Raw genomic sequence first — 19,792 nt, forward strand, 5'->3', positions numbered from 1 at the left:
TTGAGTGTAGGTTAATCAGGTGATAATCTGTATTTGATTGCCAGCCAGTAACATAATCAGAGTATAAATGCATTATATATTTAAGTGTCAGGTTATTGGTAATAAAAGCACAACAGTAGAAAGTTTATGGGCAACCGCTTGAATTAAGGAATATGCCTCATCATCAGATTGAACCTGCATAAAGTCTAGTGTAAAGTTACATTCTGCAGATCTTACCTGTTCAACCACTCTTAACTTCTCTTCGAGAACCTGGATACATTTTTTTAAATGTTCATTTTCATCTGTAACAGTAGCAATTTAAAATTTTTTATTAATTTAGCTGAACAATTATTTCAAAAATAAAAGCATGCAACATAGCAACTTGTGATATATAGAACCTCTCACAATAAGAACAACAAACTAAGCCATTAACTGCAAAAAAAAAAGAGGGGAGGCCCGACACCGGAGGAGGCGGACCTGTGTGGGAGCGGCAGCGGGACCTGAGAGAAGGCGGAGCGGCCATAAAGGAGCGCTGCAGAGGAGGCCCGACACCGGACTGCTGCGAGTTGGGAAAGAGTCCGCGAGCGGGTGCAGTCAAACAACAACAACTGCGAAACTGCTAAAGTGACGTCACAACCAGGGAAGGAGCTGATTGGTAAATAGGACCTGGTGAGTATTTCTATAGTCTAGTCGTTGAAGTAAAAGTAAGGTCTCTAGTTTAGAGTAAGTATGTTTAAAGGGAAGTAAGGTCCCTAATGTACTTAATAATCTTTAATTTAAAGGAAGTAAAGGGAGTAAATTAAGGGTAGGACATGGCAGGGCAGCTCGGCAGCGTGGAGTGCTCCTCCTGCGCTATGTGGGAAGTCAGGGACACTTTCGGTGTCCAGGCCGAACACATGTGCAGGAAGCGTCTCCAGCTGCAGCTACTCGAAATCCGCGTTTCGGACTGGAGCTGTGGCTGGAGTCACTGTGGAGCATCCGCGAGGCTGAGATCTTCATGGATAGCACGCTTAACGAGGTGGTTACACCGCAGGTAGAGTGCACAGGCAGACAGGGAATGGGTGACTGCCAGACAGAGCAAAAGAACTAGGAAGGTAGTGCAGGAGTCCCCTGGGTCCATCTCCCTCTCCGACAGATTTTCTGTTTTGGATACTGCTGGGGGAGATGGTTTCTCAGGGGAATGCAGCAAGAGCCAAGTCCGTGGCACTACGAGTGGCTTAGCTGCACAGGAGGGGAGGAAAAAGAGTGGGAGAGCAATAGTGATAGGGGATTCTATCGTAAGAGGAACAGATAGGCGTTTCTGTGGCCGCAGACGTGACTCCAGGATGGTATGTTGCCTCCCTGGTGCCAGGGTCAAGGATGTCACTGAACGGTTGCAGGGCATTTTGAAGGGGGAGGGCAAACAGTCAGAGGTTGTGGTTCACATTGGTACCAAGGTCTTGGGTAGAAAGAGGGATGAGGTCCTGCAACAAGAATTTAGGGAGCTAGGTAGCAGATTAAAAAGCAGGACCACAAAGGTTGTAATCTCTGGATTACTCCCGGTGCCACATGCTAGTGAGTATAGGAATAGGAGGATAGAGCAGATGAATGTGTGGCTAAAGAGTTGGTGCAGGAAGGAGAGCTTTAATTTCCTGGATCACTGGGTCTGCTTCTGGGGAAGGTGGGACCTGTACAAGTCGGACAGGTTGCACCTGAACCGGAATGGGACCAACATCCTTGCGGGGAAGTTTACTAGTACTGTTGGGGAGGGTTTAAACGAACTTGGCAGGGGGATGGGATATGGAGTGGAGCTATAGTAGGGGGTGATGCACAGCCAAATATAGAGGAAAAAACAAGTCAGCCTGGAAGGCAGAGCAAATATGTAACGGCACAAGGGAGTATGGCAAGGCTGGATGGCATTTATTTTAATGCAAGGAGTCTTGCGAGTAAGGCAGATGAATTCAAGGTGTTGATGAACACATGGGAGTATGATATTGTTGCTATCACAGAGACATGGTTGAGGGAGGGGCAGGACTGGCAGCTCAATATTCCAGGGTATAGAGTCTTCCGGCGAGGCAGAGGGGGGTGTAAAAGAGGAGGGGGTGTCGCAATATTAATCAAGGAGTCAATTACTGCTGTGAGGAGGGATGATATCTTAGCAGGTTCCTCTAATGAAGCCATATGGGTAGAACTTAAAAACAAAAAGGGAGTGTACTATAGGCCCCTAAATAGTCAGGGGGAGATAGAGGAACAGATATGTAAGCAAATCTCAGAGAAGTGTAGAAATAATAGGGTAATAATAGTAGGGGATTTCAACTTCCCCAATATTATCTGGGATAGTCAGAGTGTGAAAGGCTTAGAGGGTGCGGAATTCTTAAAGTGCATCCAGGAGAGCTTTTTGAACCAGCATGTAGAAAGTCCTACAAGAGAGGGGGCGGTACTGGACCTAATTCTAGGGAATGCAGCCGGGCAAGTGGTAGAAGTGTCAGTAGGAGAGCATTTTGGTGACAGTGACCATAATTCGGTGAGATTTAAGGTAGTCATGGAAAAGGACAAAGATGGACCGGAAATAAAGGTTCTAAATTGGGGGAAGGCCGATTTTAATATGATAAGGCAGAATCTGGCCAAAGTGGACTGGGATCAGCTACTTGTAGGAAAATCCACATCAAAGCAGTGGGAGTCTCTCAGAAAGGAAATAGAGAGAGTACAATGCCAACATGTTCCCGTAAAGGTCAAGGGTGGGACCAACAAGCCCAGGGAACCCTGGATGTCAAGAGATATATGAAAATGGATTAGGAAAAAAATGGAGGCTTTTGGCAGATAGAAAGGACTAAAAACAGTGGAAGCCCTGGAGGAGTATAGAAAGTGCAGGGGGGCACTTAAAAAAGAAATTAGGAGAGCGACGAGGGGGCATGAAAAAACACTGGCCGGCAAAATAAAGGAAAATCCCAAGTGTTCTTTAAGTATATTAAGGGCAAGAGGATAACCAGGGAAAGAGTAGGGCCCATTAGGGACCAAAGTGGCAATCTGTGTGTAGAGCCAGAAGATGTGGGTGAGGTTTTTAAATGAATATTTTGCATCTGTGTTCACTGTGGAGAAGGACGATGTAGGCATAGAAATCAGGCAGGGGGATTGTGATATACTTGAACAAATTAGTATTGAGAGGGAGGAGATACTAGCGGTTTTAGCGGGCTTAAAAGTGGATAAATCCCCAGGCCCAGACGAAATGTATCCCAGGCTGCTGTGTAAGGCAAGGGAGGAGATTGCAGGGGCTCTGACACAAATTTTCAGAACCTCTCTGGCCACAGAGGAGGTGCCAGAGGACTGGAGGGCAGCTAATGTAGTACCATTATTCAAGAAGGGTAGTAGGGATAAACCAGGGAATTACAGGCCAGTGAGCCTAACATCAGTAGTAGGGAAATTATTGGAAAAAATTCTGAGGGACAGAATTAGTCTCCACTTGGAGAGGCAAGGGTTAATCAAGAATAATCAGCAAGGCTTTGTCAAGGGGAGATCACGTCTAACCAATTTGATTGCATTTTTTGAAGGGGTGACTAGGTGTGTGGATGAGGGTAGTGCAGTTGATGTAGTCTACATGGACTTCAGTAAGGCTTTTGACAAAGTCCCACATGGGAGACTGATCAAGAAGGTAAGAGCCCATGGGATCCAGGGCAATTTGGCACATTGGATCCAAAATTGGTTTAGTGGCAGAAGGCAGAGGGTGATGGTCGAAGGTTGTTTTTGTGACTGGAAGCCTGTGTCCAGTGGTGTACCGCAGGGATCGGTGCTGGTCCTTTGTTGTTTGTAGCTTACATTAATGATTTAGATATGAATGCAGGAGGTATGATCAGTAAGTTTGCAGATGACACGGAAATTGGTGGAGTGGTAAATAGCGAGGAGGGAAGCCTCAGGCTACAGGACGATATAGACGGGTTGGTCAGATGGGCAGAACAGTGGCAAATGGAATTTAACCCTGAAAAGTGTGAGGCGATGCATTTTGGGAGGACTAACAAGGCAAGAGAATACACAATGAATGGTAGGACCCTAGGAAGGACAGAGGATCAAGGGGACCTTTGTGTGCATGTACATAGATCCCTGAAGGCAGCAGGACAGGTAGATAAGGTGGTTAAAAAGGCATATGGGATACTTGCCTTCATTAGCCAAGGTATAGAATATAAGAGCAGGGAGGTTATGATGGAGCTGTACAAAACGCTAGCTAGGCCACAGCTGGAATACTGTGTGCAGTCCTGGTTGCCACACTATAGGAAGGATGTGATTGCATTGGAGAGGGTGCAGAGGAGATTCACCAGGATGTTACCTGGGCTGGAGTGCTTCAGCTATGAAGAGAGACTGGACAGGCTGGGGTTGTTTTCCGTAGAGCAGAGAAGGCTGAGGGGGGACCTGATTGAGGTATACAAAATTATGAGGGGCATAGATAGGGTGCATAGAAAGGAACATTTCCCCTTAGTAGAGGGGTCAATAACCAGGGGGCATAGTTTTAAGATAAGGTGCAGGAGGTTTAGAGGGGATTTGAGGAAAAACTTTTTCACCCAAAGGGTGGTTGGAATCTGGAACTCACTGCCTGAAAGGGTGGTAGAGGCAGGAACCCTCACAACATTCAAGAAGCATTTAGATGAGCACTTGAAATGCCATTGCATACAAGGCTACGGACCAAGTGCTGGAAAATGGGATTAGAATAGATAGGGCTTGATGGCCGGCATGGATACGATGGGCCGAAGGGCCTCTTTCTGTGGTGTATAACTCTATGGCCTAGAAATTCGGTGGCGCCCCAAGCTCACCTGGGCGCCGGAATTACCGCTGCGATCGGAGCTGTTGTGCCCGCTGGAAATTCAGTTTGAGCGCCTGAAGAGGGACGCGGGGCGCTGCTCCAGGCGCCTCGCGTCCCTCTTGGGGCGCTCAAACTGAATATCACAGCGCAACGTGCTTCAGCGCCACACGCTGCGGCACGGTGCGCTGCGGTACTGCAGGCCTTCCCGTCCTTCTTAAGGGGGAGGGGCCTGCACCAGCGCGATGACCGATCGCGAGTGCCGGCAAAAGAGCCCGGCACCGAGGAGAAGTGCCGGGCTCTCGGGACACAGCCGGCACTGCCCAGGGGGGGGGGGGATCAGGAGGCTGGGGACGGAGGTGCTGGCAGGCGGCCACCGAAAAAATGGCCGCCCCGCACCTCCACCTTAATTTGCACCACTACCGCCACAGGTAGGCCCCGTGAACCGGGCGCGATTTGCGACCGGCGTTACAGAGGCGGGCGCCACCAAATATCGCGATCGGGGCAGTAGCGGGGCGCTGCGCACACCGATGACATCATCGGTGGCAGCGCAGCGCTACAGGCTAACGCCGCCATTAGCGCCCCGCTAAATATCGCGGGAGGCGTGGCCAGTGGCACTAAAGCCACTGAGTGCCCTCTTTAGGTGCAAACTGGTGGCGCAGCCCACCGAATTTCTAGGGGAAAAATTCAGTATTGCCCAGTCTGGGGCGCCATTATCGGCCATGTGCAAAGTTTAGCGCCTGGCGCTAATTATTGCCTCCGACGGCAAACTTGGCTTTTATCGCCCCTGGAGGTGATTGGAGCGCTAAATCAGGCGCTTCACACCTGTGTTAAGGCGCAAAGGCCGAGGAGCGAGGCGCTACCTCAGAGCCCTGGCGAAGCTCATGTGATGTCAGTCAGCAATGGAACACAGACACACTGGCGCCGGCCAGTTCTTAAAGGGGAGTTCTGACGAAAGGTCATCGACCTGAAACGTTAACTCTGTTTCTCTCTTCACAGATGCTGCTTGACCTGCTGAGTTTCTCCAGCATTTTCTGTTTTTATCTTAAAGGGGAGGGTTGATTTTGCTCTCCATCCACATCCTGCTCATTGCAGCCTTGAATCTCGGCCTGAATCTTGGCCTGGAGAGACCTGTACATCAAATCTGCTGGAAAGAATGGAGAGACCCAGGGAAAGAGCTCAGAGTGCAGCCCCCATAGTCTCTTCTAAATCGATACAAGGGCAAATCAAAATGAACCTGCAAAGTGCTGCTCAGTACCCAAAACTCCTTCACACAGCGTTGAATCTCTCCAGAAGTCTCTCTCTCTCTCTCTCAGAATGCGTGGTGCAAAAATGTCACCAACAAAAAAAGGCAGGAAGCGGCCGCCTTTAAATAGTGCTCCCCCAGTCCCTTCCTGACTGCAAAACGTTCCCCTTTACCTGTCGTTGCTAGCAGCAGGCGGTAAGGCAGGGGGCGCCACTCAATAGCCGGTCCAGGGTGCTGCCGGGGCGTTGCACACTCGACTGACGTCACAATCTGCCGGCGCTGGAGATCGTGGCGGTAGTGTTTAGCGCCGCCGCAAAATGTCTAGTTAATTTCGCGAGCGGCGCAAACATCGACGCGCCCGGGCGCTAGTTGTTTTGTGCCCCATCAGCGCCCTCTTAAGGCGCTAACGGGAGGCGCAAACAACTGAATTTTTCCCCCTATGACTCTATTTCCAGTTCAGAAACAGGCCATTTGGGCCAACTGGTCTATGCCTCCTCCCCTCCAACCCTGCCCCCATATTCCCTTCTCCATCTCATGTATGCATCAAGCCTCCCCTTAAATGTGTCAATCTACCCAATGTAGAGGAGATCGCACCGTGAGCAGTGAATACAGTGTACTAAATTGCAAGACATCTACATTGGGGAGACCAAACGCAGATTGGGTGACCGCTTTGCGGAACACCTCCGTTCAGTCCGTAAGCGAGACATCGAGCTTCTGGCCGCCTGTCACTTTAATTCTCCACTCCCACTCTGACCTCTCTGTTCTCAGCCTCTTAGATTGTTCCAATGAAGCTCAACATAAGCTCGAGGAACAGCACCTCATTTTTCGATTAGGCACTTTACAGCCTTCTGGACTCAACATCGAGTTCATCAATTTCAGACCCTAACCACTGCCCTTATTTTTTCAGATGGCATCTGTTGATGATTCTGCCATTCCCATTTACACCTCTTCTAGACCCATCTTTTGGTTCTTTACTTGTTCCATTACCATCTCCTTTTGCTTTGTACAATCATCCCTTTTGTCATTCAATCACTCCTGCCTTCCATCCTATCACAGACCTTCCCTTTGTTCTTTCCTCCCCTCCCCCCTTTCCCTGCCCCTGCACTTGCTTACAATCTGTTTTTCAGTTCTGACGAAAGGTCATTGGTCTGAAACGTTAACTCTGGCTGGAATTTTGCTGGCGCTCAGCGGACGGGATGGGTAGCGGATCAGTTGTTAAATTTAAAACGATTGACAGCGGGTCAGGAATCCACTGTCAAAACACGCACACCGGACTTTCCCGATGTCGGGTCTGCCAGCGCTGAGCAGACCCAACAGGCAGCGGCAGGGGAGGCAATTAAAATCATTCGTGGCTTGTTTTTCAGCCACTTATCCATGTTTTTATTTCCTAGCTTTTTGGTTTTGACAGGTCACCTACCAGTTTCCCACTGTGCCTACACCTTGTCTGTGAACCTGAGGTGGGAAGTCAGTGGCCATTGAATCAGCTGTTGAGTTGACAGCTTCAAATGTACAGTAAAAGCTCCCACCTTACAACGATATCTTCCCTCAGCCACAAACTCTTCCTCACTGCATTTCCACAACAGTCACCATGCTGCAAGTCTTTACACAAGTCTCCATCCAGTCTGATCTCAGTATCTCCTTCACCATTGACAGATCGCTTCTGTCATCTCTGCTTCACCTGCCATCTATTCCATCAGCATGGGTGCCTTTTATACACTCTCACCTTGGTCCTCAGAATCCCACCATGATCAACCCCAACACCAGCAGCACCAGGCACACCCAACAGCACCAACAACAATACCAACCTTCTCCGCAATCAACTGATGCTGCACAGGACTCAGGGCATCAACACCCGACCACATTACTGCCTAGGAAGCCAGGGATGGCCTCACCATGGCCAGATTTACTTCACTTGACGCAGTACACCCTGGCTGCCACATGATGCGCCAGGTTGGCACCACCCCACAGCAACACCATAAAGCATCCGTACAATGCCCACAAGCCAATCCTTTCACACTCATCACCAATGGGCAGCGGCGAGAGGAGCGGACTGGGATAAAACGACAAGAGCAGTGGCGGCAGCGGCGCTAACAAGAGAGAGGTAGCGTGAGGAACTTTCAAAACAGAAAAAAAATCAAGGAGTGACATCACAGGGCAGCAGGTAGGTGATTGGTTGGTGAGTAATGGCCCAGAAATTCGGGTCGTGGGCTTCCCGCGTGTATAAGCCCCCGACCTGCACTTACCTAGCGCGCCGGTCGTTGAGCTGTGGGCCCCCGTGGAATTCCGATCCTGGGCCTCCTCCAACTGCCGACGCGCAGTGCTTGCGTATCCCAGGGGCGCAGTTAGTTCGATGCGTCCCCTGGGATCACGTGGGCCATGGGGAGCCAATCGGAGCAGGGAATGCTCCATTCATAAGATTGACAGGAAGAGCTGTCAAAACTTATAAATACTACGGGCCTCAAAACATCACTAAATCTTCAAATAATTTTTTTTTTAAATCACATTTTTTAAATAAACTATAAATTACATGAAATAAATAATTTAAATTTTTGAAATTTTTTTTTTTAATTTTCTAACGGGGCTAAAAACAAACTTACCTTGCTTTAAAGTATTTAAAAATAATAAACCTGTGGAAAAAATGTTTTAATTTTAATTAATTCACCACTTACCTTGTAAAAAGCAGGCCTTACGCCTGCTTTTTAAATGTCTAACTTCTGCAGACTTACCCTCCCGGGAAAACCTGTAAAAAAAAACAAAGTTCGATGCGCACACGCAGCCTCTCCCGCGCACGCGTTCAAACTCTGAACCCCTTCGTTCAGGGGAACGAAAGTGCCGGTTTCCCGCGCATGCGCAGTGCATGCAGGAAACCAGCACTTCCATTGGGCCTACGGGTGAGTACCCCGTGCGGACTCACCCGTGGAGACCTGAATTTCTGGGCCGTTAGTTTTTTTAGCCTCTAAGCTGGGGAAGTGGGTTAAACTCAGAGCGAGGAAACTGTAACTTGCTATTACTTTACTGAATTACAGTAGTAACTTAAACTAGATAAACCAATTAATTAATAAAACTGAAATAATTGATTGAAAAATAATAATAATAATAATTAACTAATCAAATAAATAAAGAAGGTTAGCTAGACATGGCAGGGCAGGTGGTGTGCCGTAACTGCAGCATCTGGGAGTTTGTGGAGATCAGCGAGGTCCTGAGCAACCAGATCTGTGGTAAGTGTCTGCGGCTCGAGGAACTTCGGCTCAGAGTTGTTGAGCTGGAGTCTGAGCTGCAGACATTGCGAGGCATCAAGGAGGGGGAGAGTTACCTGGACATTTTGTTCCAGGAGGCAGTCACACCCCATAGATTAAGTTGTACTTTAGAGTTTGTCACTGGTCAGGGACAGGAGGGTGTGAACGCGAGTAAGGAAGGTATGGGGACCCAGGATATAGTGATGGAGGAGCCTCGGCCCTTGACTTTGACCAACAGGTATGAGATACTTGCTACCTGTGGGGATGAGAACAAGGACAGCAGGGTGGATGAGCAAACTGACCATGGCACCATGGTGCAGGAGGCCATTCAAGTGGGGGAGTGAAAGGGAATGCGGTAATGGTAGGGGACAGTATAGTCAGGGGGATAGATACTGTTCTCTGCAGCCGCAACCGGGAGTTCTGAAGGTTGTGTTGCCTGCCTGGTGCCAGGGTAAAGGATGTCTCCTCACGGCTGGGGAAGAACTTGGAGTGGGAGGGGAAGGATCCATTTGTCATGGTCCATGTAGGAACCAACCACATAGGTAGAACTAGGAATGAGGTTCTGCTGAGAGAGTTTTAAGAGCTAGGGTCGAAATTAAAATGTAGAACCTCACAGGTAATAATCTCTGGATTGTTACCTGAGCCACGCGCAAATTGGCACAGGGATAAGCAGATTAGAAAGTGGTGTGGGAGGCAGGGGTTTCAATTCATGGGGCACTGGCACCTGTACTGGGGAAAGAGGGAGCTGTTCCGTGGGGACGGGCTCTACTTAAACTGGGCTGGGACCAGTGTCCTGGCGAAGCGAATAACTAGGGCGGTAGACAGGGCTTTAAACTAATGAAGGGGGGGTGGTGGGAGGATTCAGGAAAGGGTAAATTCAAAAGCAGCAAGAGAAATGTCAAGGCTGTGGAGCACAGTAGTGATCTGGGTAAAGATAAGCAAAGTGGGTCAGGGACAGAAAGATTAATAAAGGTAATAGGGCATTAGTGACTAAAGTGACATCAGGGAAATGTAGAAAAAAGTTAAAGCTATTATATCTGAATGCACGAAGCATTCTCAACAAAATAGATGAATTAATAGCACAGATAGAAATAAATGGGTTTGATTTAATAGCCAATACAGAGACGTGGGCCGCAAATTTAACTCTGGAGGTGGGATGGGGACGGGGACGGGTCAGCTGGTTTCTGTGTTCCGGTCCCACCCCCAGCTGCCTCCGCTCTGCAGAAATGATTTTCCGGCCAATTAACAGGAAGTGGGTCAGATGACGTCATTTGATGACAAGCCATCTGCCGGCTTCCTTAAAGGGACCATGCACAATTTTATTTTGACAGTTGATCTGTCAGTGTTTGACAGCATTGAGGTGCTGCAAACACTGACAATCACTGCACAAAGGTGAACACTTACACCCAGGCTCACCATTGACTCCCTCCATATGCTTAAGGAGGGAGTCACAGCACGCAGGGAGGTTCTCTTCCCTTCCAAGGGCGGAAGAAACCTCCCCAGGACATCAACTTACCTTGCACCTCCACCCAACCCTCTCTATCTACTTTATCACTTCCCCATCTCACTAGCAACCCCTCACACTCCCCCTCATCCTACTGCAAGCATACCAACTAACAACACACAAGGGTAGGCACTTGAGAGGTTTAGCCAATGTCCATGTGAAGTTTCTGGTAATGTGTTGTCATACAGTGAAATCTCTTTTTCCAAAAGTGCCCCTTATTGGACAGTTTTCTGTTGTTATTCCTTATTGGACAGATCTGAGCGCACGTTGAGAAATGTCTTACTGAGTTCCAGTGATTGTTCACTCATATCTCCACCCCCCCCCACCCCGCTATGGTGATGTGTGTGCATGGAATGGCTTGGACATTAAAGGGATGCTTCACGGTGCTGGTGTGGGATGGTGTCAACCTGGCGCATCATTTGGCAGCCAGGGTTTACAGCATCAAGTGAAGTAAATCTGGCCATGCTGATACCTCCAGGCCAGCAATTTTTGTCAGGGGCTGATGCCCTGTGTCCAGTGCAGCATCAGGTGGGTGAGGAGGAGGTTGGCACTCCTGTGTCCTGTGTCAGTTGTGGCTCAGTGGGTAGCACACTCGCCTCTGAAACAGAAGGTTGTGGGTTCACGTCCCACTCCAAGGACTTGAGCACATAAAGCTAGGCTGACACTCCAGTGCAGTGCTGAGGGAGTACTGCATTGTTGGAGGTACTGTCTTTCAGATGAGACATTAAACCGAGGCCCCGTCTGTTCTCTCAGGTGGGTGTAAAAGATCCCATGGCGCTATTTCGAAGAAGAGCAGGGGAGTTCTCCCCGGTGTCCTGGCGAATAGTTATCCCTCAATCCACGTAACAAAAACAGATTATCTGGCCATTATCACATTGCTGCTTGTTGGAGGCTTGCTGTGCGCAAATTGGTTGCTGCATTTCCCACATTACAACAGTGACTACACTCCAAAAGTGCTTTATTGGCTGGAAAGTGCTTTGAGACGTTTGGTGGTCATGAAAGGCGCTATATATATCGGGCACGGTGGCACAGTGGTTACATTGCTGGACTAGTAATCCAGAGGCCTGGACTAATGATCCTTTGATGTAATGTTTTCCTGACTAACCTGTTTGGACACCATTCACACCTTTGATTGCTGTGATTATCTCTCTGCCGAGGTGTGATAAATGGCAGTTAGAAAGATTACCTGTAATCATCTGGCATTATTCTCTGACTATATAAGCTGTGTCTTTATGCATCTCTCCACTTCACCTGACGAAGGAGCAGCGCTCCGAAAGCTTGTGATTTCAAATAAAACTGTTGGACTATAACCTGGTGTTGTGTGACTTCTTACATAATGATCCGGAGACATGAGTTAAATCCCACCACAGCAGCTGGGGGGAATTTAAACTCAGTTAATTAAATAAATCTGGAATAAAAAGCTCGTATCAATAATAGTGACCATGAACCGACCGGATTGTCAGAAAAACCCATCTGGTTCACTAATGTCCTTTAGGGAAGGAAATCTGCCGTCCTTACCCGGTCTGGCCTATATGTGACTCCAGACCCACTGCAATGTGGTTGACTCTTAACTGCCCTCTGAAATGGCCCAGCAAGACGCTCAAAGACAATTAGGGATGGGCAATAAATGTTGGCCTAGCCAGCCAGCGACGCCCACATCCAGTAAACGAATAAAAAAAATATAAATGCAAGTCTTTCTTTCTTTTTCCTGGTGCTGCTGTTGTGGCTGGTTGTGGTGCTGCCGTGGCTGCTCTTCCTCCAAATCGGACGACCAGGGTGAGAGGATGTAAATGTTTCCCATCCCGTTGCTATAGATTTCAGTTCATGCAAGAAGCTTGTAAGCGCACACTCAAAGTGGCCTGAAATTATTCCAATCAGGTAACACTGAAGTAACAGAGAGGATCGATGAAGGGAATGCACTGGATGTTGTCTACGTGGATTTTAGGAAGGCGTTTGACAAAGTACCACATAGAAGGCTGGTTAACAAAATTGAGGCTCATGGAATAGGTGGATCAGTGGCAGCTTGGATAAGGAATTGGTTTAAGGACAGAAAACAGCGAGTTGTGGTAAATGGCTGTTTTACAGACTGGAGGATGGTAGACAGTGGTGTTCCCCAAGGGTCAGTGCTGGGGCCACTGCTTTTTTTGATATATATAAATGACCTGGATATTGAAATACAGAGAAGAATTTCTAAATTTGCAGATGACACCAAACTTGGGGGTGTGGCAAACAGTGAGGATGATACCAATCGACTGCAACAGGACATAGAAAGGCTGGCAGAATGGGCAGACAAGTGGCAGATGGAATTTAATACAGAGAAGTGTAAGGTGATGCATTTTGGCAGAAGGAACAGGAAGAAGCAATGTACACTTAATGGCACAGTTTTAAAGAGTGTGCAGGTACAGGGGGACCTGGGAGTTAATGTGCATAGGTCCCTGAAGGTGGCAGGACATATTGAGAGAGTGGTTAGCAAAGCATATGGGATCTTGGGTTTCATAAATAGAGGTATTGAGTACAAAAGTAGAGAAGTTATGCTGAACCTTTATAAAGCGCTGGTTAGGCCACAACTGGAGTATTGCAGCTCGTTGGTCTAGGGGTATGATTCTCACTTTGGGTTATAGATCAGCAAGCCTGACATCGGTAGTGGGGATAATGCTAGAGTCCATTATAAAAGATGTAATAGCAGAGCACTTGGAAAACAGTGACAGAATCGGACAAAGTCAACATGGATTTACAAAAGGTAAATCGTGCTTGACTAATCTACTGGAATTTTTTGAGGATGTAACTGGTAGAATAGATAAGGGAGAACCAGTGGATGTGGTGTATTTGGACTTTCAGAAGGCTTTCGATAAGGTCCCGCATAAGAGGTTAGCGTGCAAAGTTAAAGTAAATAGGATTGGGGGTAAGGTACTGACTTGGATAGAGAACTGGTTGGCAGACAGGAAGCAAAGAGTTGGAATAAACTGGTCTTTTTCCGAGTGGCAGGCAGTGACTGGTGGGGTACCGCAGGGATCGGTGCTAGGACCCCAGCTATTCACAATATATTTTAATGATCTAGATGAGGGAACTAGTGCTGTGGGGGAGGGTTTAAACTAAAATGGAAGGGGGTTGGGAACCTGAGCAGGGAGACAGAGGAAAGGGAAACAAGGATAAAAGCAAAAGATAGGAAGGAGAAAAACAAAAGTGGCAGTCAGAGAAATCAACGGTTTAAATCAAACATGGCCACAGTAAATAATAATTCTAATAGGTCTAAGAGCGTTAAAAAAACAAGCCTGAGGGCTTTGTGTCTTAATGCGAGGAGCATTTGTAATAAGGTGGATGAATTGGCTGCGCAAATAGAGGTAAACGAATATGATTTGGTTGGGATTACGGAAACGTGGCTCAAGGACGGCCAAGACTGGGAACTCAACATCCAGGGGTATTCGATATTCAGGAAAGATAGGCAAAAAGGAAAGGGAGGAGGGGTAGCATTACTGGTTAAATAAGGGATTAACACAATTGTAATGAAGGATGTTAGCTCTGATGAGATGGAATCTGTATGGGAAGAATTGAGAAATACTAAGGGGAAAAAAACATTAGTGGGAGTGGTATATAGACCTCCAAACAGTAAGGCGGAGGTTGGGGATGGCATTAAAAGGGAAATTAAAGAAGCGTGCAATAAGGGCACAGCAGTCATCATGGGTGACTTTAATCTACATATAGATTGGGCCAACCAAATTAGTAACAATACTGTGGAGGAGGAATTCCTGGAGTGTTTACGGGATGGTTTCCTGGACCAATATGTCGGGGAACCAACCAGAGATCAGGCCATCTTAGACCGGGTATTATGTAACGAGAAAGGATTAATTAGCAATCTTGTTGTACGAGGCCCCTTGGGTCGGAGCGATCATAATATGATCGAATTCTTCATTAAGATGGAGAAACAAGTAGTTGACTCAGAAACTAGGGTCCTCAATTTAAATAAAGGAAACTACGATGGTCTGAGGAGCGAGTTGGGTAGGATTGATTGGTGAATGGCACTCAAAGGGTTGACGGTGGATAGGCAATGGCAAACATTCAAAGACCGAATGGATGAACTACAGAAGTTGTTCATCCCAGTTTGGCATAAAAATAAAACAAAAAAGGTGACTCAACCGTGGTTAACAAGGGAAATTAGGGATAGCATAAGATCCAAGGAGAGCACATACAAATTGGCCAGAAAAAGCAATAATCCTGAGGATTGGGAGCAGTTTAGGATTCAACAAAGGAGAACAAAGGGATTAATTAAGAAAGGGAAAATAGAATATGAGAGTAAGCTTGCAGTGAACATAAAAACTGACTGTAAAAGCTTTTATAGATCTGTAAAGAGAAAAAGATTGGTGAAGTCAAGCGTAGGTCCCTTGCAGTCAGAATCGGGGGAATTTATAATGGGAGGCAAAGAAATGGCAGACCAACTAAATACATATTTTGGTTCTGTCTTCACAAAGGAGGACACAAATAACCTCCCAGAAATACCGCGGAACATAGGGTCTGATGAAAGGGTGGAACTGAAAGAAATCAGTATTTGTAGGGAAATGGTGTTAGGAAAATTGATGGAACTGAAGGCCGATAAATCCCCAGGGCCTGATAATCTACATCCCAGGGTACTTAAGGAAGTGGCCCTAGAAATAGTAGATGCATTGCTGGTCATCTTCCAGAACTTGATAGACTCTGGAACAGTACCCATGAATTGGAGGGTAGCTAATGTTACCCCACTATTCAAAAAAGGTGGCAGAGAAAAAGCAGGGAATTATAGACCGGTAAGCCTGACATCGGTAGTGGGGAAAATGCTATAGTCCATTATAAAAGATGTAATAGCAGAGCACTTGGAAAGCAATGACAGGATCGGACAAAGTCAACATGGATTTACAAAAGGTAAATCATGCTTGACTAATCTACTGGAATTTTTTGAGGATGTAACTGGTAAAATAGATAAGGGAGAACCAGTGGATGTGGTGTTTTTGAACTTTCAGAAGGCTTTCGATAAGGTCCCGCATAAGAGGTTAGCGTGCAAAATTAAGGCACATGGGATTGGGGGCAAGGTATTGACTTGGATAGAGAACTGGTTGGTGGACAGAAAGCAAAGAGTTGGAATAAACGGGTCGTTTTCCGAGTGGCAGGCAGTGACTAGTGGGGTACCGCAAGGATCGGTCCTAGGACCCCAGCTGTTCACAATATATATTAATGATCTGGACAAGGGAATTGGATGTAATATCTCCAAATTTGCAGATGACACAAAGCTGGGTGGGAGGGTATGCTGTGAGGAGGATGTCATGAAACTCCAGTACGATTTGGACAGGTTGGGTGATTGGGCAGAAACATGGCAAATGCACTATAATGTGGATAAATGTGAGGTTATCCACTTTGGTGGCAAAAACAGGAAGGCAGATTATTATTTGAATGGCAATAGATTGGGAGAAGGGGAAGTGCAAAGAGACCTGGGTGTTCTTGTGCACCAGTCGCTGAAGGTAAGCATGCAGGTGCAGCAGGCGGTTAAGAAGGCAAATGGTATGTTGGCCTTCGTAGCGAGAAGGTTCGAGTACAAGAACAAGGATGTCTTGCTGCAGTTGTACAGGGCCTTGCTGAGACCGCACCTTGAGTATTGTGTGCAGTTTTGGTCACCTTACCTGAGGAAGGAGGTTCTTGCCATGGAGGGAGTGCAGCGAAGATTCACCAGACTGATACCTGGGATGGCAGGAATGACGTATGAGGAGAGATTGTGTCAATTGGGCTTATACTCACTGGAGTTTAGAAGATTGAGAGGGGATCTCATCGAAACCTATAAAATTCTGTCAGGTCTGGACAGACTAGATGCAGGAAGGATGTTTCTGATGGCTGGGGAGTCCAGAACCAGGGGTCATAGTCTAAGGATAAGGGGTAAGCCATTTAGGACTGAAATGAGGAGGAATTTCTTCACCCAGAGAGTGGTGAACCTGTGGAATTCTCTGCCACAGAGGGCGGTGGAGGCCAGTTCATTAAATATATTCAAGAAAGAGTTGGATATATTTCTTGAGGCTAAAGGGATCAAGGGATATGGGGAGAAGGCAGGGACAGGGTACTGAGTTTGGATGATCAGCGATGATCTCATTGAATGGCAGAGCAGGCTCGAAGGGCCGAATGGCCTACTCCTGCTCCTATCTTCTATGTTTCCATGTTTCTGTGTAACTAGATGTAATATCTGCAAGTTTGCAGACGACACAAAGCTGGGTGGGCGTGTGTGCTGTAAGGAGGATGCCGAGAAACTCCAGTATGATTTGGACAGGTTGGGTGATTGGGCAGATGCATGGCAGATGCAGTATAATGTGGATAAATGCGAGGTTATCCACTTAGGTGGCAAAAACAGGAAGGTAGATTATTATCTGAATGGCAATAGATTGGGAGAAGGGAAAGTGCAACGAGACCTGGGTGCCCTTGTGCACCAGTCGCTGAAGGTAAGCATGCAGGTGCAGCAGGCGGTTAAGAAGGCAAATGGTATGTTGGCCTTCAGAGCGAGAGGATTCGAGTACAAGAGCAAGGATGCCTTGCTGCAGTTGTACAGGGCCTTGGTGAGACCACACCTTGAGTATTGTGTACAGCTTTGGTCGCCTTATCTGAGAAAAGATGTTCTCGCCATGGAGGGAGTGCAGCAAAGATTCACCAGACTGATACCTGGGATGGCAAGAATGACGTATGAGGAGAGGTTGGGTCGATTGGGCTTATATTCGCTGGAGTTCAGAAGAATGAGAGGGGATCTCATTGAAACTTATAAAATTCTAACAGGACTAGACAGACGAGATGAAGAAAGGATGTTCCCGATGGCGGGGGAGTCCAGAACCAGGGGTCACAGTCTAAGGATAAGGGGTAAGCCATTTAGGACTGAAATGAGGAGGAATTTCTTCACCCAGAGAGTGGTGAACTTGTGGAATTCTCTGCCACAGAGGGCGGTGGAGGCCAGTTCATTAAATATATTCAAGAAGGAGTTAGATATATTTCTTAAAGCTAAAGGGATCAAGGGGTATGGGGAGAAAGCAGGGACAGGGTACTGAATTTGGATGATCAGCCATGATCTCATTAAATGGCGGAACAGGCTCGAGGGGCCGAATGGCCTACTCCTGCTCCTATCTTCTATGTTTCTATGTCCAGTTCTGGTCACCACACTTTAGGAAGGATGTGAAGGCCCCTGAGAGGGTGCAGAGGAGATTTACCAGAATGGTTCCGGGGATGGGGGATCTTAGCTACAAGGACAGGTTGGAGAAACATAGAAATATAGAAATATAGACACATAGAAGATAGGAGCAGGAGTAGGCCATTCGGCCCTTCGAGCCTGCTCCGCCATTCAATGAGATCATGGCTGATCATCCAAATTCAGTACCCTGTCCCTGCTTTCTCCCCATATACCTTGATCCCTTCAGCCTCAAGAAACATATCCAACTCTTCCTTGAATATATTTAATGAACTGGCCTCCACCGCCCTCTGTGGCAGAGAATTCCACAGGTTCACCACTCTCTGGGTGAAGAAATTCCTCCTCATTTCAGTCCTAAATGGCTTACCCCTTATCCTTAGACTATGACCCTTGGTTCTGGACTCCCCGGCCATCAGAAACATCCTTCCTGCATCTCGTCTGTCCAGACCTGACAGAATTTTATAGGTTTCAATGAGATCCCCTCTCAATCTTCTAAACTCCAGTGAGTATAAGCCCAATCGGCACAATCTCTCCTCATACGTCATTCCTGCCATCCCAGGTATCAGCCTGGTGAATCTTCGCTGCACTCCCTCCATGGCAAGAACGTCCTTCCTCAGGTATGGTGACCAAAACTGCACACAATACTCAAGGTGCGGTCTCACCAAGGCCCTGTACAACTGTAGCAAGACTTCCTTGTTCCTGTACTCGAACCCTCTTGCTACGAAGGCCAACATACCATTTGCCTTCTTAACCACCTGCTGCACCTGCATGCTTACCTTCAGCGACTGGTGCACAAGGACACCCAGGTCTCTTTGCACTTCCCCTTCTCCCAATCTATTGCCATTCAAATAATAATCTGCCTTCCTGTTTTTGCCACCAAAGTGGATAACCTCACATTTATCCACATTATAGTGCATTTGCCATGTTTCTGCCCAATCACCCAACCTGTCCAAATCGTACTGGAGTTTCCCGACATCCTCCTCACAGCTTACCCTCCCACCCAGCTTTGTGTCGTCTGCAAATTTGGAGATATTACATCCAATTCCCTCGTCCAGATCATTAATATATATTGTGAACAGCTGGGGTCCTAGGACCGATCCTTGCGGTACCCCACTAGTCACTGCCTGCCACTCGGAAAACGACCCGTTTATTCCAACTCTTTGCTTTCTGTCCGCCAACCAGTTCTCTATCCAAGTCAATACCTTGCCCCGAATCCCATGTGCCTTAATTTTGCACGCTGGATTTGTTTTCATTAGAGCAAAGGAGGTTGAGGAGTGATTTGATAGAGGTGTACAAGATTATGACGGGTTTGGATAGGCTAGACGGGGAAAGGCTGTTCCCACTAGTTGATGGTACAAGGACTAGGGGACACAGATTTAAGGTTTTGGGCAAGAGATACAGGGAGGATGTGAGGAAAAACTTTTACGCAGCGAGTGGTGTTGACCTGGAACTTGCTGCTGACGGACGTGGTGGAAGCGGAGACGCTCAATGTTTTCAAGGGGAGACTGGATAGGCACTTGAGGGAAATAAACTTGCAGAGCTACGGGGATACAGCGGGGGAGTGGGACTGACTGGATTGCTCTACAGAGAGCCGGCACGGACTCGATGCGGCGCATGGCCTCCTTCTGTGCTGTTATGACTCTATGATTTTGTGTGTGTCCCCCGCCCCCAACACCCCCGGGTCTCTCGACAGCCCTGATCTTTCTCACCTACCACCCCACCCCCCCGGTCCCTTGACGGCCCCGATCTTCCTCAACCCCCCCCAACTCCCTGGAGGCCGGCACCAGCCTCCATCCGATCCCTCCCTCCCTCCTCTGTGTGGCCTAGTGCCGCAAGCCTACCCGTCCGCCGTCAGCCAGCCTCTCCATCTGGCTGGCTGCGG

At 47.6% G+C, this 19,792-nt stretch overlaps 1 protein-coding gene across 1 annotated transcript in view; it reads right to left on the reverse strand.

The window, feature by feature from the left end:
* LOC147123908 (coiled-coil domain-containing protein 152-like) overlaps positions 1-19,792 on the reverse strand; it is a 352,349-nt gene that overhangs the window by 128,088 nt on the left and 204,469 nt on the right. The window contains exon 5 of the mRNA XM_085964314.1: positions 217-281. Within this exon, the coding sequence (XP_085820440.1) occupies positions 217-281 (65 nt within the window). The remainder of the gene's footprint in view (positions 1-216; positions 282-19,792) is intronic.

The sequence above is a fragment of the Somniosus microcephalus genome, chromosome 1, assembly GCF_052327205.1.
Source record: "Somniosus microcephalus isolate GS21.2 chromosome 1, FLI_Smic_1.0, whole genome shotgun sequence".
Classification (NCBI taxonomy): domain Eukaryota; kingdom Metazoa; phylum Chordata; class Chondrichthyes; order Squaliformes; family Somniosidae; genus Somniosus; species Somniosus microcephalus.